The 16529-nt window shown below is 35.8% G+C and overlaps 2 protein-coding genes across 3 annotated transcripts in view; both read left to right on the plus strand.

Annotated features, from left to right (window-relative positions):
- Positions 1 to 2488: 2488 nt before the first annotated feature.
- Positions 2489 to 12942, plus strand: dcaf12 (DDB1 and CUL4 associated factor 12). The gene is made up of 9 exons (XM_015379898.1): positions 2489 to 2860; positions 4118 to 4408; positions 4497 to 4775; positions 8853 to 8913; positions 9064 to 9257; positions 9901 to 9966; positions 10166 to 10328; positions 11025 to 11203; positions 11337 to 12942. Exons 1-9 carry the CDS (start codon positions 2801 to 2803, stop codon positions 11493 to 11495), a joined length of 1452 nt encoding a protein of 483 aa, XP_015235384.1. The 5' UTR covers positions 2489 to 2800; the 3' UTR covers positions 11496 to 12942.
- Positions 12943 to 15047: 2105 nt separating this feature from the next.
- The window catches only part of ubap2 (ubiquitin associated protein 2), a 19570-nt gene continuing 18088 nt past the window's right edge, over positions 15048 to 16529 (plus strand). For both annotated transcript variants that reach the window (XM_015379873.1, XM_015379874.1), the window contains exon 1: positions 15048 to 15143. The gene's annotated coding sequence lies outside the window, so the exon portion shown is untranslated. The remainder of the gene's footprint in view (positions 15144 to 16529) is intronic.

Below are 16529 nucleotides of genomic sequence, written 5' to 3' on the forward strand. Positions count from 1 at the left end.
TCTAGAAAGCACTTTAAGTTCTGTAGGTTTGACATGACTGACAGCTGCTCCTTCCTTTTCTATTTAATTTGAATTAAGAAACACAGAAGTGATATTATTGTCTTCACACTTAAGTTGTTTTTGACCACAGACACAAAACAAGACCGTACACTTGCCAGATTGTGCTCTGATCTTATGAGTTCTGTTTTGGTAAATACATTTTAGGTGTTAATTCTTTATTTTTTTTTTTTATATTTCCATGTCATCACAAAGCAAATCTAAATAGGATCTGAGATATGTTAATGATAAAGCCAGAGCTTGTTGAGCTCAGTGTTTCTTTCTATACTCACTGATGTGTTTCCGAAAACAAAATGTTCAGTTTTCTGTTAAATTATTTGAAAAATCCAACTGATTAAATGTGCTCATCTTTTCAACAGAGTGAGGCTCTTTATTTTTTATATTTTTTTCTCAAGCTTCATGTTTTGTTTTAAGAATGTTTAAGATGTAAAAATAAACCTTGCAGATAATAACAAATCTCTTTGTTTTGCATTAATGCAGATTAAATGATTTCCTTTCAATTCAGCTGACAAGACAGCAACAATACAGTTGATTGTGTGTCTAGTTATTGTCCTAAATAGCTGGAAAAATCCAACTGTAAAGAGCTGACCAGCAGAAACAATCTAAAGAGCAGATGCAACCTGTCTGCAAATAAGAATCTGGGAAAAGCAGTATCTGCTAACAAGAAGGTTTCAGTAGCCATTAGTTCAGTCCAACTAATTTTTTATTTATTTTTTATTACTGATGATATATATTTTTAAGACATCATTAGAAGACTACAGAAGGCCACTTTTGTTTTCATAAAGCAGGACTTTGACACTAGAATAATAAAAAAAAGGCCTGTTGTCCAACTTTGAGAAATACGTTTTAGACTTTAAATGACTAAAGTTAATATACAGACAATGGCTGCCTTTTCATTTGTTATGTATTCAGTTCGAAATTTGCTCATTTAATAAATTTTTGCTTGAAAAACCACATTGTTTTATGCATTAATTCAGGCATAAAAAAAAACTGTTAAATTTGTTGTCCACATAAAATATGGCCATATTAACTGATCATATTATCTGATCCTGAATGTCAAAAAGTATATTTTAAAAGTAGTGGAGGAGGCGAAGGAGTATAAATACCTTGGTGTTCACCTGGCTAAAAAAAAAACACTCGACTGGAGACACAACTGTGAAGCGGTCTGCAAGAAGGGATGCAGACTGTACTTTCTAAGGAAGCTTAGATCCTTTAGTGTTTTTATATCTTCTCTAAGTCTGCTGTGGAGAGTGTGATCACTTCTGCCGTCATCTGCTAGAGTCACAGCATCAAAGCAAATGATTCAAAAAAGCTCAACAAAGATAAGAAAGAAGAGCAGCTTTGTTCTAGGAACTCCTCCAGAACANGGGTAACAGCATCAAAGCAAATGATTCCAAAAAGCTCAACAAAGATAAGAAAGAAGAGCAGCTTTGTTCTAGGAACTCCTCCAGAACATTTGGAGATTATTTCCCAAAGAAAAATAATTTATAAAGTGAAGAATATTATGGACAGGTCGCCAGTCTATTGCATCAGAGTGTCTTCACTCAGAGGCTTTTCCAGATCCGGTGCAAGACAGACCGGTACAGGAGATCCTCTGGTCTACAGCTATCAACACCTACAACAACTGCTTAAAAAAAAAACAACAACAACAAAAAAAAAAACATATGAGTTACTGTAACATTTAATTTCTGTTCAGGATTAGTAAAGTATTTCTGAATTGAAGTGTATGCCACCTTAGTGGTAATTTCTTGGGGAAGCATTAGTGCTTTATTGAAACAGTGATTTGACACCAGCATCACATGGAATAGATGACGTTTAATTGATGAGTATAGCCTGCAGAGACAATATTTGCTCTGGTGGTAAACATGTGGTGGTTATGCAGTAGCACAACCCAACATTGGATTTTTGTTTGTCAAAAAAAGTGGCCTACAGTGGGGGAAATGCATATGTCCCAGAGAATAAAACACAAGGCTGAAAAAAAATCTCTAATCTCTATCTCTAAGCATAAAAGACTTAGACAGATTTATTTTGTCATTTTGTGTACACGAATGTAAGCAAATAGAAATTTCTTTAAGAACAGCTTTCCAGACAAATTCAGTTTTTTAAAGCGCAGCCTTGAAAACAGTAAAACATAAAAACAGTAATATAGATATATGACTGGATATTTAGAGTTCTAACATTCTAGTTTTTTTTTTTAAATAAATGATAAAATATTATAAAATACAAAAAAAAAACATTTCAGCAAATTAAATTAAATTAAATTAGTTTAAACTAATAAAAAACAACATAAACATCTTTAAAATGAATAAAGGGTGTACCCATCATTAAGAAAGCCGTAATTTCCTTTTATCTCCCAGAAAATGTGACGTCATTACGTAAGTGACGTCATTACGTACAACGTCCGACCTTGTTGTTGTTGATGTTGAATTTGTGTGCGGCTGCGCAGTACCCAACGCTTGCCATTGCCGTTGACACCGTTTGGCAGGAATAACCGATACAAAGCAGAAACGGGATAATTTCTACGGACGCTGGGTGATATTGTTCAGGAGGCGGAGCTGCATATTTATCATAATCTTTACCGTAAAAGCTCTGACAGAATTGACCCTTATGTGATCGCCTTACCTCATCGTTGGGCACAGCCAGCGAGGGCCGAGGAACAAAATAGCATATCGCCATTGAATGACCCAGTACCCAGTGTTTATTTTACCCTCCATGTGGGTGAAGGAACTGTGTGTGTCAGATTATGGCGAGAAAAACAGTTAGCAGGAAAAGGAAGGCAGGAGAGCCGAAGGACCAACAACAGGTAGGCGGAAACCGGTTGTGAAAATTAGCATGCTAATATTCTATGTGCTAGCCAGTGTTAGCTTATAAAAGCCTTATTATAACCCGTCATATTTAGCTGCTTCACCGCTATACTGAATGCACATTAGCTAGAACTCACAAAAACGGAGTTATATAAAGAGAGTAATTATCTATCCATTTGAGTGTAGCCTTTGCGAATGTTAGCTTGACATTAGCCAACGGCAATCCGTTATCGTTGGAAAGCTAACGTTAGCTCAGATGCCCAGTTGCGATGAGGATTCAAATTCAACAGCTGTTTTTTTGCAATTGATTTGTTTTATATCCTTATAATAAGAGTGATGGCCTTTTCTTGAGTACCTCATACGAACATTTCAACGCAAAAAAAAAAGAAGAAATTCCTATTGTAATCTTAAACTGGAAAGCATTTTCCTAAACGTCAGCGTTAGTCAATCCGGTTAGCCGAGCTACCTTCTACACCGTGACTCACTGTAATTAATTAGTCAGTTTAATTGTTCCCTAATACCATAACATCTACAAGGAGATCATAAATGCCAGACAAATGCTTAATTACAGCATGTGTTTACCAACGCCATGCTGCATTTCCTCTTAACTGTATTTTTTTTTTTTTATCAATAATGCACTAAAATGCGTTTGTCTAATCCGATAAAAAAGTGGGTCACTTAGAAAGAAAATATACACCTTGAACAATCATGTTTTTTTTAATAGTGTTTGACTCATAAAGTGAGATTAAGTGCCTTTGTAATGTAAATGTTAAAATTTTCATATTTCCTTTCCTTTTTTAATTTCATCTGATAAACCAACACGTAGTAGTGCAGTCTGAAAAGCTTTACAAGATAGATGAGTGAAACCCCTTGACTCTGGTACCCCTAAATTAACCCTATTAACTCTACTAGTTGGTAAATATAGTGCGCAGTTGTTTAATTACAGTGGAAATCGACCTGCTATTTCAAAGTTCATAACATTTTTTAGATGTCGCTTCAATTCAAAAATCCCTAAATGATCCCAAAAGAAAAAATAACCATTTAAGGGGTTTCTGAAGGCTCTCTTGTATGAATGTCTCATTTACTTATTTTATTTTTTCCAGTTAGAAATGTTTCACTAAGTTTTGTCTTAACCACTTTATTGTTATTTTTAAATGCAAACTAACCTTTCTTGAATGGCCAAAATTGTGTTTGCACTGGAACTCTCCTTTTATCTATAAAAAGATTCCTTGACTTCTCTTTTCCCTTTTCCACAGCTGGGTTGGTGTCAAGCGCCACAAAAGCGGATCCGTATTTCTTGTTCATCGCGGCATGCCCAGGAGTGGGGGTGCAGCCAGCGCTCTGTCGTGTGTGCCCTCCGTGGACGGGAGTTCAGACCCCAGCAGCAGCATGAGCTTCAGCTTCAGCGGAGCCTGCGGGGCTTCGCTGCAGGCAAGCTCCCTGGAATCCTCAAGGAGAAGGAGTTTTCTCTGGGACGACTAAACAAGGTGTTCGCATCACAGTGGCTCAACCATAGGCAGGTGGTGTGTGGAACCAAGTGCAACACGGTAAAATAACCCAGTCTTTGCCGTCTGTCATTGTCGATGTTCTAAAGTTCCTCGGGTTGACCGATTGGATGTTCTTCTTTATTTGCAGCTGTTTGTCGTGGATGTCCTGACAGGACAAATAACACGCATTCCTATGCTGAAGGACAGGGAGTGTCGTGATGCAGGCCCTGGGATGGTAGGCCCTATGACGACGGGACGCCGCTATTTCCCAACAGGGGGCTCTCATGACCGGCTGGACCAGCAAAGTTGTGGCATACATGCAATTGAACTCAATCCCTCAAAAACTCTGCTTGCCACTGGAGGAGATAACCCCAATAGCTTAGCTATCTACCAGCTGCCAACACTGGACCCTGTGTGTGTTGGAGATGTAAGTATCTCCTTAGTTTTGATCCTTATAAATATAAAATAAAAAAAATTCAGCTTGTTACAACATGTAAGTTTACGGCATGACTGATAAAACAAGGCGCTAGTTCTCCATCACGCTTCAATAACCCAATTTATAAATCTTAAATTAATTTATGTCTTTAATGATCAAATGTGAAGTGAAGTCACATCGTTTTTAATGTTGAACATTAAGACTAATTCTACTCAGTCTACCCTTTGTGATGTTTGCAGAAAAAATGCCACTGCACCATTTTAGCTCATGGGTCAGTCTGTCCACATATGGATATCTATGGACAGTTAAAAGTGCAATATTTTCAAATTGCATAACCCTGCCTAGATTTTTTTCAAGATAACTAGAAAAAGAAATAGTTTTAGTTTAGTGCTAGTCAGATCTTTTATGAACAGGTATGTCACCATACAGTAGTTATTACAGCATTATAACCAGTTGACTAGGGATGCACGATATTGGGATTTTGGCCGATATCCGATATGCCGATATTTTAAAACTCATGTAGCCGATAACCGATATCGATACTGATGTTAAAGCTGGACAAAAATAAGTAGTCATTAAAAATAGCAGTTCTGTTATCCATTTCTGACACTTAGAAAAATAATATACTCAAATATATTTTCATATGCTGATATCAAATTGATTTTTAAAACTGCGATATCGATCTATTTTACTTTCAAAATCTCGTGTAAATTTCATCGTTCTGTTACAAACTCGTGATATTTTGCAAATTCTTGTGAGATTTTGTTAGTAAAATAGATCGATACCGCGTCAATATATCAACATATAAAAATATGGCAACATTTCGTGAATTTTCGTAGCATAACGATGACATATAGCAATATTTCATTAGTAAAAGAGATTGATATGGTGTTTTCAAATGGCAATATATCAGCATATATTGTGATATTTTAATGTATCAATATTTTTTCCCTCGTCTTTAGAAGTTTAAAAGTCTGTAAAAAAAGAAGTTTTTGAAGAAGAAGAAGTAGTATTTATTTATTTATTTTTTTTAGACTTTAGAAACTCAGAAGCTGATCAAATATCGGGTTAAATATCGGTGGGGTGGCCGATGTCCGATATTCACTTTTAAGGCCGATACCGATAGGGGCCGATTATATTGTGCATCCCTACAGTTGACCCTAAATTAGGATAACATCCCCTCCCTGTGGAACATTCTTTGCCCTCCATCTAAAATAGTAAAATCCCCCTTACAAATTGTAACCAGTTTTTTTTAACCAGCAGACTGGTACTCAACTGACGCAGAAACAAAACTTAAAAACTGAATCGTAGAGCTTACCAGGTATTTCCATCATATGAACTCATTAACTGTCTGATGTGGCAACATAAGGATAAAGATCATCGTCAAGCAGAAGAAAGAAAAATGGCTTTGTTTTGTTTTTTAAACTAAAAAAAAAAAAGAAAATGTAGCCTGCATAAGCATCCCGAACCAGTAATTTGTACGAGCCTTTATTTTTGTTCCAACTACAGTTATAATGTTTTGATAAGAGTGTGATGGTGGTGCAGGGGTTAAACCTGTGGCCCATGTACAGGGGCTTTGGTCCTCAACACAGCTGATCTCTGATCCAATTTATGGTCTGCCTACTTTAGAGAAATTAAATTAAAAAAAAAAACAAATGCCTCTAGAGCCTTAAAAAATCTTTTAGGGTACATCACTACAAACTTCACACATTTAGACTCTGAAATTTAGTAAAAGTGGATTTAGAGCATCTATAGACCAACAAATTTCTGTCCAAAGTGTGGTCTGGGGACCATTTGCTGCACCTCTGAGTGATATCAGGTGGTCCTTGATCGTGATTCAAACATGACATAAAAAGGTTTTCCAGCTCAGACCCATGCAAATTAAAATCAACACTGCAGGAAAATTAAATAATAAGGGACAAAACACATTTTATCAGTCATGTTCTGCTTTTGGTTTTATTCAATTGCAAATAGGCAATTCGGCTGCTTTTTTCACTTTCTCATTTCCCAGCAGATTATTGTACGTTAATATCTGGCATGCTCTTCTCCATTTTCAGCGGATGGATTTATCAGTGCTGCGTGAAACTTTTGGATTTTACTTATTTTACTAGTTAATTGACTTTTGAAGTCAGTTATTTTGAAGGCAATTCAGGAGGAAATTGGTTGATTATAATGTCACATTTACAGATTTATGTTTCAGTTAAAAAAGAAGAAACACGACTACACAAATATGAATTAGGGGGTTTCCGCGGGTCATTGAAAATTATTAAAAGTCATTAAATTATTATTTTTTTAATTAAGGCTTTAATTGGAAATTAAAATTCATTAAATGTGATTATTGTGGCATTTAAAATTCTTCATTTGAAATAAAAATACATTTATTAAAACAATTTCCTCAGATATATTATCTCGCAATATGTTTGCGCAGATCTGCTTCGGGTTGATCGTAAAGCCGTATGTTCGGAAAAGAAGCTTGAGGTGGAGAAAAAGCGAGAGAATAGGAAAATGCAAATATCAACAAAAGTGGAGAGTCATGGGTAATTGTTGTTGGCATTAAAAAACATTAAATTAGAGTTACTCATTCCTGTATAAACCCTGGAATTACTGTATTTTAAATCTATGCCAGTATTGAATATTAAAGAAAGTAGGTGACAAGACAATATAGGTTTGATCTAAAGAGTCTCAAAGGAAGCAACATTAAATGAGAGACACTAGCTTCACCTTTGAACTAAAAAATACAGGTTAGCTGTTTGAGTAAATGTTTGTTCTTTTCAAATGAAAGTTTATATTTTTATGTGTGCATTAGAGACAAATCAGTTTTATTTTTTTGCTTTGCATGTTGGCTCTGCCCGGACTGTGGGTCCAAATGTTTTTCCAGCTAATACTTAACCCTTTTTTTTTTTTGCCTCATCTAAAACTCAAGCAAAGATGACTGTAAAGTCCCATATTCTCTGGAACACAGCTGTCTTAACAGTTAAAGAGATCATAACAAAATTACCCATTAAACTGTACAGTCTGCACCTTTTTTTTTGTCTATTGTGAGGAATACAGTGGAATATTCTACCCCTTTGTTTCAGGCACATACGGCTCGGTGCAGTTACCTCTGAAGCACGTAGAGATTGATTCAAGGGCAACTGCGGGAAGGTCTCATTCAGAAACTTGGTGAAATAATTGATGTTTCAGTGCTATGACCGGCTGACCAATTTTACCAAAAAAAAAAGTCATCATTACAATTAGTTTTCACCAATATTGCGATTTTTATTGCGATTGACCTTTGCACTAACCCCAAGCTTGTAGACGTTTCACCACAGGCTTTTAGTTTTTGAAAGGACTCCATTGTTTCAGGATTTTAGTGTAACCTTTGTGTGAAAAGTGCTTATTTCTACTTCCATGCATGAATCTGCGTGGTAACTGCCACTCTCTTGACCTTTCTGTGTGATGGCGAACCCGCTTTAAGCTTTTTATTGCTACTTAAACAGTTGGAGTAAGAAATTTAGGGTTTTAATCTCGAGTTAAATTGAGTGATCTGCAATTTAAAAATTGTATTTTATTAAATTGAGGTTCTATTGCAAATGCAAAAACAGGTCACTCAACCTACAGTTTATGCAAATTCTAAATGAAAATAAAGAAAATAATAAAATGGGCTGATAATTAGAAGATTTTCTGCTGGAAAAATTTGGGATTTTTGTTGTTATTATTAGTAAAGGCATCACACAGGTCCAGGATGTAAACCTTGTGGCTACATTGCCATGGGAAAAACTATAACAATTGTAAAAAAAACACCATCTTATTTGAGATGCCTTCTTTTTTTTATTTCTTTTTTTTTTTAATTATCTCGTCATTCCCCGTTGCATTGAGCGGAAAAAGTGACAATGATAACTTGATGTTTCAGAACCTGTTTTGACATCTACATACAATTACAGTTTGATAAAGCTTTTAACTCCGATGTAGAGTTTTCTGCTCATAGAAGAATGTAGGAATTTAGCACATCAATGATTAATACTATTTCAAGCTTCATTTTGAGTTAAAAAGTACAAAAGTTACATGAATAATTGTCTTGTTTTCCAGGATGGCCACAATGACTGGATTTTCTCCATAGCATGGATCAGTGACTCCATGGCTGTCTCTGGTGAGTGAGCGTGTATGAACTGTGAACCCTGGGCCGTCAGTAAAGCTAGCAGGGACAAGCTCTCTCATTTCAAGCTGCTGTGGTAACCACTTAAAAAAAAAAACTACTCTCTGCTATCACATAATCTGCTGTGCTCGCTTTCAATTGCAGGGTCCAGAGATGGCTCCATGGGCCTGTGGGAGATCACAGAGAAGGTAATCAATCAATCCAAGAGGAGTCCGAGTGACGACACAGTGCCCTCCTATGTCCACATCTCCCACCGTGCCCTGAAGGACATTCCCAAGGAGTATACCAACCCATATAACTGCAAAGTTCGAGCTCTGGCCTTCAACAACAGTCACAAAGTAAGACCCCTCTGGGTGCATACTTTTTTTATGTTCTCAGGAGCCCAGATGAAATAAGATCTCACACTTCGAGCTTTAAAAGATCATTCATAACACTTATAGCCAAATATCTTCATAAAACAGCTTAAAGGTATAGAGAATGATCTTTTATTTCAGGTTGGATCATCTGAATTATTGTCAATCATTCTGGTGATATGTTTACATAAGGTCGTCCTACGTGCTTGTCCCGTTAGCTTTTCTGCGCATGCGCACTCTCATTCGTATATCTGTGGTGAGCTACAGTTTCAGAGAGTCATTGAAGCTCACCTTTCTCAGTGATTTAGGGGTTAGAGCAGACGTTCGGACACAGTAAGCTTGTATGAGCTATGAGAACAGCAACTTTTAAACGGCGTGCACATGGAGAAATGGGCTTATGCACACTCCTACATGTGTAGATGATTCTCTGTCTTCTTCATCTCGCTGTGGGGTTAATATCAGCACAACACTAGGTTTTATTTTTTTTATAAACTGGAACACAAAACATCCATGGAAACATCAAGAACTTTAAGTCTGTGGGAAGTGGTACCTCTCTTCCTTTAGGTTTCTGTTCCCTCCTATCCTAGTTATTTATGCCTTGCCTTCCTGTGTTGTTTTTCCATTTTAGGAGCTGGGTGCCGTGTCCTTGGATGGTTATTTTCATCTCTGGAAAGCAGAGCATAACTTGTGCAAGGTAAACATGCTGATTCAATCATTTGCTCTGTTCTGTAATTTGAAGCATAAGTTTGCTCACCTGTGTACTAAGATGATTTCCTCATGTCTTTATTTTCTATACTTGCTCTCTACATTTATGGAGCATCAGTAACAGATGTTGCTGGATGGATTTCTTTTTTTAGTGTTGAAATTCTTGCTGTTTTCCATCCTCTCTCTAGATACTGTCCACCAAGCTGCCTCACTGCAAAGAGAATGTGTGCTTAGCATATGGGCAGGACTGGTCCGTGTACGCCGTGGGCTCTCAGGCCCATGTTTCCTTTCTGGATCCACGCCAGCCTACGCACAACATCAAGTCTGTTAGTTCTAGAGAGAGAGGAAGTGGTAAGTGAGCTGTGGCAGAATTAGAAGATGCAAAATCATACTTTTACTGATATTCAAGTATTTAATACTCTGTAAAGAACTGTTTTTTTTTTTTTTCCATTTTAAAGATGTGGATTTATGGCAATCTTGAATGCTTAATCAAAATATTGTACTTCATATTGTTTAAATATAAAAAACAAAGGTTTGGTGCTCTGAAGTATTTCCTTCAAGTGCTTTGAAGTATTCAAACTGTTATTTCAACATGTTTCATCTGGACTTTATGTTGAGGGTCAACATAAATTAGTTTAGAGTTTTAAAATAGACAAAAGATACAACTAATATCATAAAAATGTGTCCTGCATTTATATTTAGCCTTCTTGGGTCAATAATTTGTAAAATTCAATTCTGTTTATTTATATAGCACCAGTTCAAAACGCATGTCATCTAAAGGCACATTGCAGAGATAAAAATCCCAAGTGCCACTGTTTTTGGCTTTGTCTGTTCCAGCTTTTCGACTATGACTGGACCATTCTGTAACATAAGATAAGAGTATCTCCATAGCGGGAATAGAAATTTTAAATGCTGCTCACCTAAGACCAATAGGATAAAATCTGGTCAGATCTAAGCCTTCCATCACTCGGTCACAGTTTTCTCTACATGTCTTGTTCCAAGGACTTTTGCTGCCTTTCACTAATGCATAGCTTTGTCTTTATGCAGGAATCCGATCTGTGAGTTTCTATGAGCACATTGTGACTGTGGGTACTGGCCAGGGTTCTCTTCTCTTCTACGACATCCGGGCTCATAGGTTCCTAGAAAACCCTTTTAATCCATCCAGCGGATATCGGAAGTGTCCCACAGATGGCATTCTTAAACTAACCACAGGGAAAGGCTGGCTGGTAAGAATTTTATTTTTAGATTTTTTTCATCAGTTTTTTTCCTTAGCAAAACAAAATGTAAAACAAAAAACAACAAAAAGAAAAGATCTTATTTCTCTCCTTCTCTCGTCCTTCCGGTTTGTGTTGCTTTCAGAATCACGATGAAACATGGAGGAGTTACTTCTCTGACATTAATTCCTTCCCCAACGCTGTGTACACCCACTGTTACGACGACTCTGGTACCAAGCTGTTCGTAGCTGGTGGGCCGCTCTGCTCTGGCCTGCATGGAAACTACGCAGGACTTTGGAGCTAGCCTCTTCCTCCTCCTCATTTGCCTCCTTCATCACATTCTAATATGTGACAGAAGTCTCTCCATTGTCCTCCCTCCACGAGTTCATTCGTATTATTTTCACTATCCATGTTCATCAGATGATCTGTTTTTCACATTTGGACTCAGGAGCATGGTGTTTCATAAGTTAATATTGTTGCTGTGTATAATTGTTTCCACTTTTATTTTGCTTATCTTCCCTGTAATGATATCTTGTCACATTTTATCCCCCCTCCCTCCCTTTATATATATATATCTATATATAGATATATATGTGGATAGATATGTATATAGAAATGTTAAATTACCTAATAATTTAAAGAGCTACAAAGTCTGCCACTGAGAAACTCAGATTTTGAAAATAAAAGTATTCATTTTAACATCGTTTATACATCTGCATCCAACCTGCAGGGATTACGCTGTGGTCTTTGGCTTGCTTATTTTTTTACTCAAGGATAGTATTAATTGCTGCTTTCTCTGAGTGACTTTGTAAAAAAAAAAAAAAAAACAAGAAAAACACAAACAAAGAAAAGTAGAATTCATACATCGTTTGTTTTTGTTTGTTAGCATTAATGGAGAGCAATAATGAAAGATGCCATTCATGTAGATGGGCTGAGTGAGGGTGCAGTTTGAAATCTAAGAAGGATCAACAATCGCAAAGAACTTCTTTCCTCTGCTTTCAGACGTCAAACGAAGAACTGCATCTTGTCCGTTTGTTTTTTGGTCTGGGATTTTAAAGAGGGGAAAAAGTTAATTGATCACTAATTGATCATTGCAGTATTGATGCTCTGACGTAATGCATTTAATTTCTTTTTCCACTGTAATCTGAACCAATCCTGATGATCTAATTTACTTTATCTGGATCTATATTTTATGCTATTTTACCTTCATTTACTCATTTAGGATTGTTTATCTGATTATTCCATTTGAGGATAGCTTTCATAACATATCAGATATGATGATCCATCAGGAACAGAGATGATCTGTAGAAGTTTTTGGACAGAGTGAATTCTTCAGGCACATACATACCTTTCCCCATAGCCGCTCATCCTTTCCCACCACCAGGGAGTGGCTGTGTTCCCCCGTATTATATGTAGAATCAGGGTGGGCTTCAGCTTCGTATTTGCCTTCCTCGGGTCTTTCTGTGAAAGACTGCCACAGAATTAATTATTGGTTTCCTTTTCTACATGAAGCAAAACAATTCTGAATATTACCTTAACAACCAACACTTTAAAGTGTATTTTATATATATATATAAATGTGTACATGTGTGTTTGTAAAATACATTAAGGACAGTCGCATACATTTTCTGTGAATGTCCAAGAAATTGTGTGGATCGATCTGTCTCCTTGACACTTTTTATATATATATATATGTGTGTATATATATATATATATATATATATACAAGCCTCATGAATGTTTTTACCAATGACTGATACATACACCTTGGGGGGGGTCAGGAATCAAATTCTTTAAAGAGGAGTAAATAACACAATAAAATGTATATTAATGTATTTGTTGGCTTGTTTTGTTTTTTTCTAGTGATGAAGATGATTAGAGTAGAAATGTTATCCATGTTTTGGTTCAGGGGCTCCTAAAGCTGTGGTCAGATTCCACAATAAAATCCCATTTAAATGTTAAATAAGGCAAATTTTTGATGCTAGATCATCTCTATGCTTTTTTTTTTTTAACATGAAACAAAAAGTACCGATCAGTGATGATGAATATACAACATAGTTGTGGTTTTATGTTTTACCCTTATGGGATTGGTTAGTTCTTGACACATGCCAGTGCCACATAACATTGGTCCTAGCCCCTGTATTGAAAACACACTGCAAAAATTGAAACATAAGCCATTTTTTTCTTGAAATAAATATATTATTTGGTTTGAGCAAATAATGTATCATTAGACAATTTGACAAAGGAATAAGATCATTTACGAATAAAAAAAACTCAACGTATTTCAAATCTCATTATCTTAGTAAAAGAGGAAAAATACTCAGTCCTTTGGCAGATGATCATAATTACCTGATCTAATTGATTCCAAATACACTTTAACTTTTTTTTGTACTAAATTAATTTCTCATATTTACATGTGCTGATAGAAGAGGCCATAACTGATTTGTCCTTTAGAGCAATTGAATGCTTTTTACAATTGTCTTCAAGTGATTTAGAAGTTACAGAAAGTTTTAGGCTTCAGTCATATGAAGATAGGATCCCAGTTTCCATCTGTTCAATCAGGATCTGCAACATTGGCTTTGTGACTCACTTAAATATAGTAAAAATTATTGCTCACTCATTAAAGACCCATTTCTTTTTATCATAGAGAGACAATGTCACCATTTTTGGCAACACTCATACCTTCACATACAGAGCACCAAACTAATTCTGGTGTATTGGATAAAATCACTAAACACCTGATCATTGAGTCTAATCTTACCCGTTTGTATAAGCAGAACAATTATTTAGAGAAAACAGGTCCCTCCTTTCTATGGAATCTACTTTCATGGAAAGAGCTGGCTTCTATTCTGTGCCTCATATGACTCATGTTGGATTTTAAACTAATGGCTGCTTCCAGACCATTGACTTCTCAAGTCAAAATCATCTTTGAGGAGGTTTTAGTGCTTTAACTAGAAACCTTGAAAATTCAAACTCTGATTACAAATATTCTCTACTCAGCTCTGTAGGTTTTCTGCTGCCACTGTTGAGCCAGCTCTTCACAGGTGGAAACACAATTTATTGATTAATTGATTCACTTTATTGATCCCACATTGGAGAAATGTACTGGTTACATCAGGTCAAATAGACAAAGGAGAAGAAGAATGTGCCAAAGGAAGAAAAAGGATAAGATATATACAGTAGGCTATATACAGTGCATTCACATAGACATATATGTGACTTTTACATATTTGCTTTTTTTTCCAAAGAGAATGAAATACAGATAAAATATACTTAAGAGTTTTAATACATCATTAATACATATCTAATACCTCGCCCAATGTAAATGTTGGCTTCGGCACAAGCAGACACTCATTCTGTATACTACTATTAAATAAAAAAACAAGCTGAATTTGAAGCTCCATATATATATATATATATAGATATATATATATATATATATATAGTGTGGAGGCGTTCAAGAAAGGCCTCAAGACATTTTTATTTAAAATGGCCTTTGAACATTAGTTAGTATTTTATCTGTGTGGTTTTATGGTTATTTTACTGTTTTGTTTTTACTACATATGTTATTTTATTGTAATGTCTCATTTTAACTATGTATGCTGTTTTTATTGTACGGTTTTGTTTTAACTATGAATGTTGTAGCTCTTTGAGATTTTTTTTAAATGTAAAGTGCAATACAAATAAAATGTATATATATATATATATATATATATATATATATATTTATATATTATTATTATTATTTATTTATTTATTTATTTTTTCTAATTTGCAAACTCATCAAAACACTGAAGCAATAATGTCAAAGGCAAGTGAAGGGCCAAAAAAGCTAAATAGCTTCGTGATGCTTGTCGGTGGAAGGCAGCAGAGCAGTGAGGAGCATCCACCGCGGCAACGCGTGTCACGTGACCACACTGTCTGCTGCTGGCCGAGGGAAGCGTGTTAGCAGGTAATAAAAACACATTTTCTTCATCCTGTTAAAGCTACGGTTAACATTCCCCCATTTAGTAGACGTTTAACTCAATTGCTCGTTCATTGGACCAGCGAACATTTGGCTCCCTTTCTCGCTATGAACGCTCCTTTTAAAGATGCCCCTTCGCTCATTTTTTTCTGTTGTCTTGAATCCCAGCGAGTAATGTCGGGATGGGATTGTGCTTAGCGAGGCCTTTTCTTTTTTTCCCCCTCTTCCATTTTATACACCTTTGTTGTTGGTAGCTTTAGACGTCAGTCTGACCATATAGTGAACGCATTTTAAAACCACCTTTGTGTGTCGTTGAATAGCAGCTGCCTTATTAAAACAGTAGTTCTATGGCCTCTGCGCTTTGGAGCAGATTTAGATAGCATCGATGCTAGTGTCAACGGTAGCATGAAGCGGCTAACGTGAAGCTAGCGAGGACAAAGGGGACGCTAGTATCAACAACACAAAAGTCGACCTGTGTCAAACTGATAGTAAAGTCGCTAAATAATTTCTTCCGGTGGGATAAACATAATTTATCTCACATTTAAGCGTTTGGGAACAACTAACGCGATAACAAGGAGCTAATATCACCATTGACTTGAAGCAACTCCAAATACCACAGAGTTGATTTTATATATATAATCTGATAAAGCTTTCAGGTTTTATAAAAAATAATACATTTTGCTGTGCAGGTTCATACATTTTTCTTGGATGTTTTTAGTCAGCGCGGATATTTAATCTCATATTTAAAAGAAAAGGCATTGATTTATTTTTTTCTCCGATATATTGCAGTTTCCTTGCTTTTGAGTGCATTGCTGATGGTAAAATATTAGAGTTATTTTATGTAAATAATAAAAGTCTGCAGGTATATTATGAAATGCTTGTTTTAGCTTTGTTCAGTGGAGCAGCCAATGGAAAGCTTTGTGTTGTCCAGCGTCACATAGAGCACGTATAGCTGGGCTGCCATTGTTCTCTGACACAAAACAAATGGGTCAGTGGGGAAATCTGAACTTATTGTTGTTTTCAGTTTAAATAGCTGTATACATTTTTCCATGGTGCATTGATCCAGGATTTTATGACCGATCTCCCATATCTTGACTATATTACCAGAATATATATATTTTTTATGTAAATTCTCCCCTTTAATGCTTTCTGGATACACTGAAACTGTGTTTAATATTAAATTATTTATTGCAAATTAAGCAGTGTCCCAGAAGCAGCCCAGATTTACAGGACATACTTTTTTTTGTTGTTGCATGCAATAAGATCCTTCAGCTGATGTTACAGATATATCTGTGAAAAATAAACACAGCATATTTTAATCTTCGTCCACACTATATATATATATATATATATATATATATATATATATATATA

This window comes from Cyprinodon variegatus, unplaced genomic scaffold (assembly GCF_000732505.1).
Source record: "Cyprinodon variegatus isolate N-32 unplaced genomic scaffold, C_variegatus-1.0 Scaffold202, whole genome shotgun sequence".
Taxonomy (NCBI): Eukaryota; Metazoa; Chordata; class Actinopteri; order Cyprinodontiformes; family Cyprinodontidae; genus Cyprinodon; species Cyprinodon variegatus.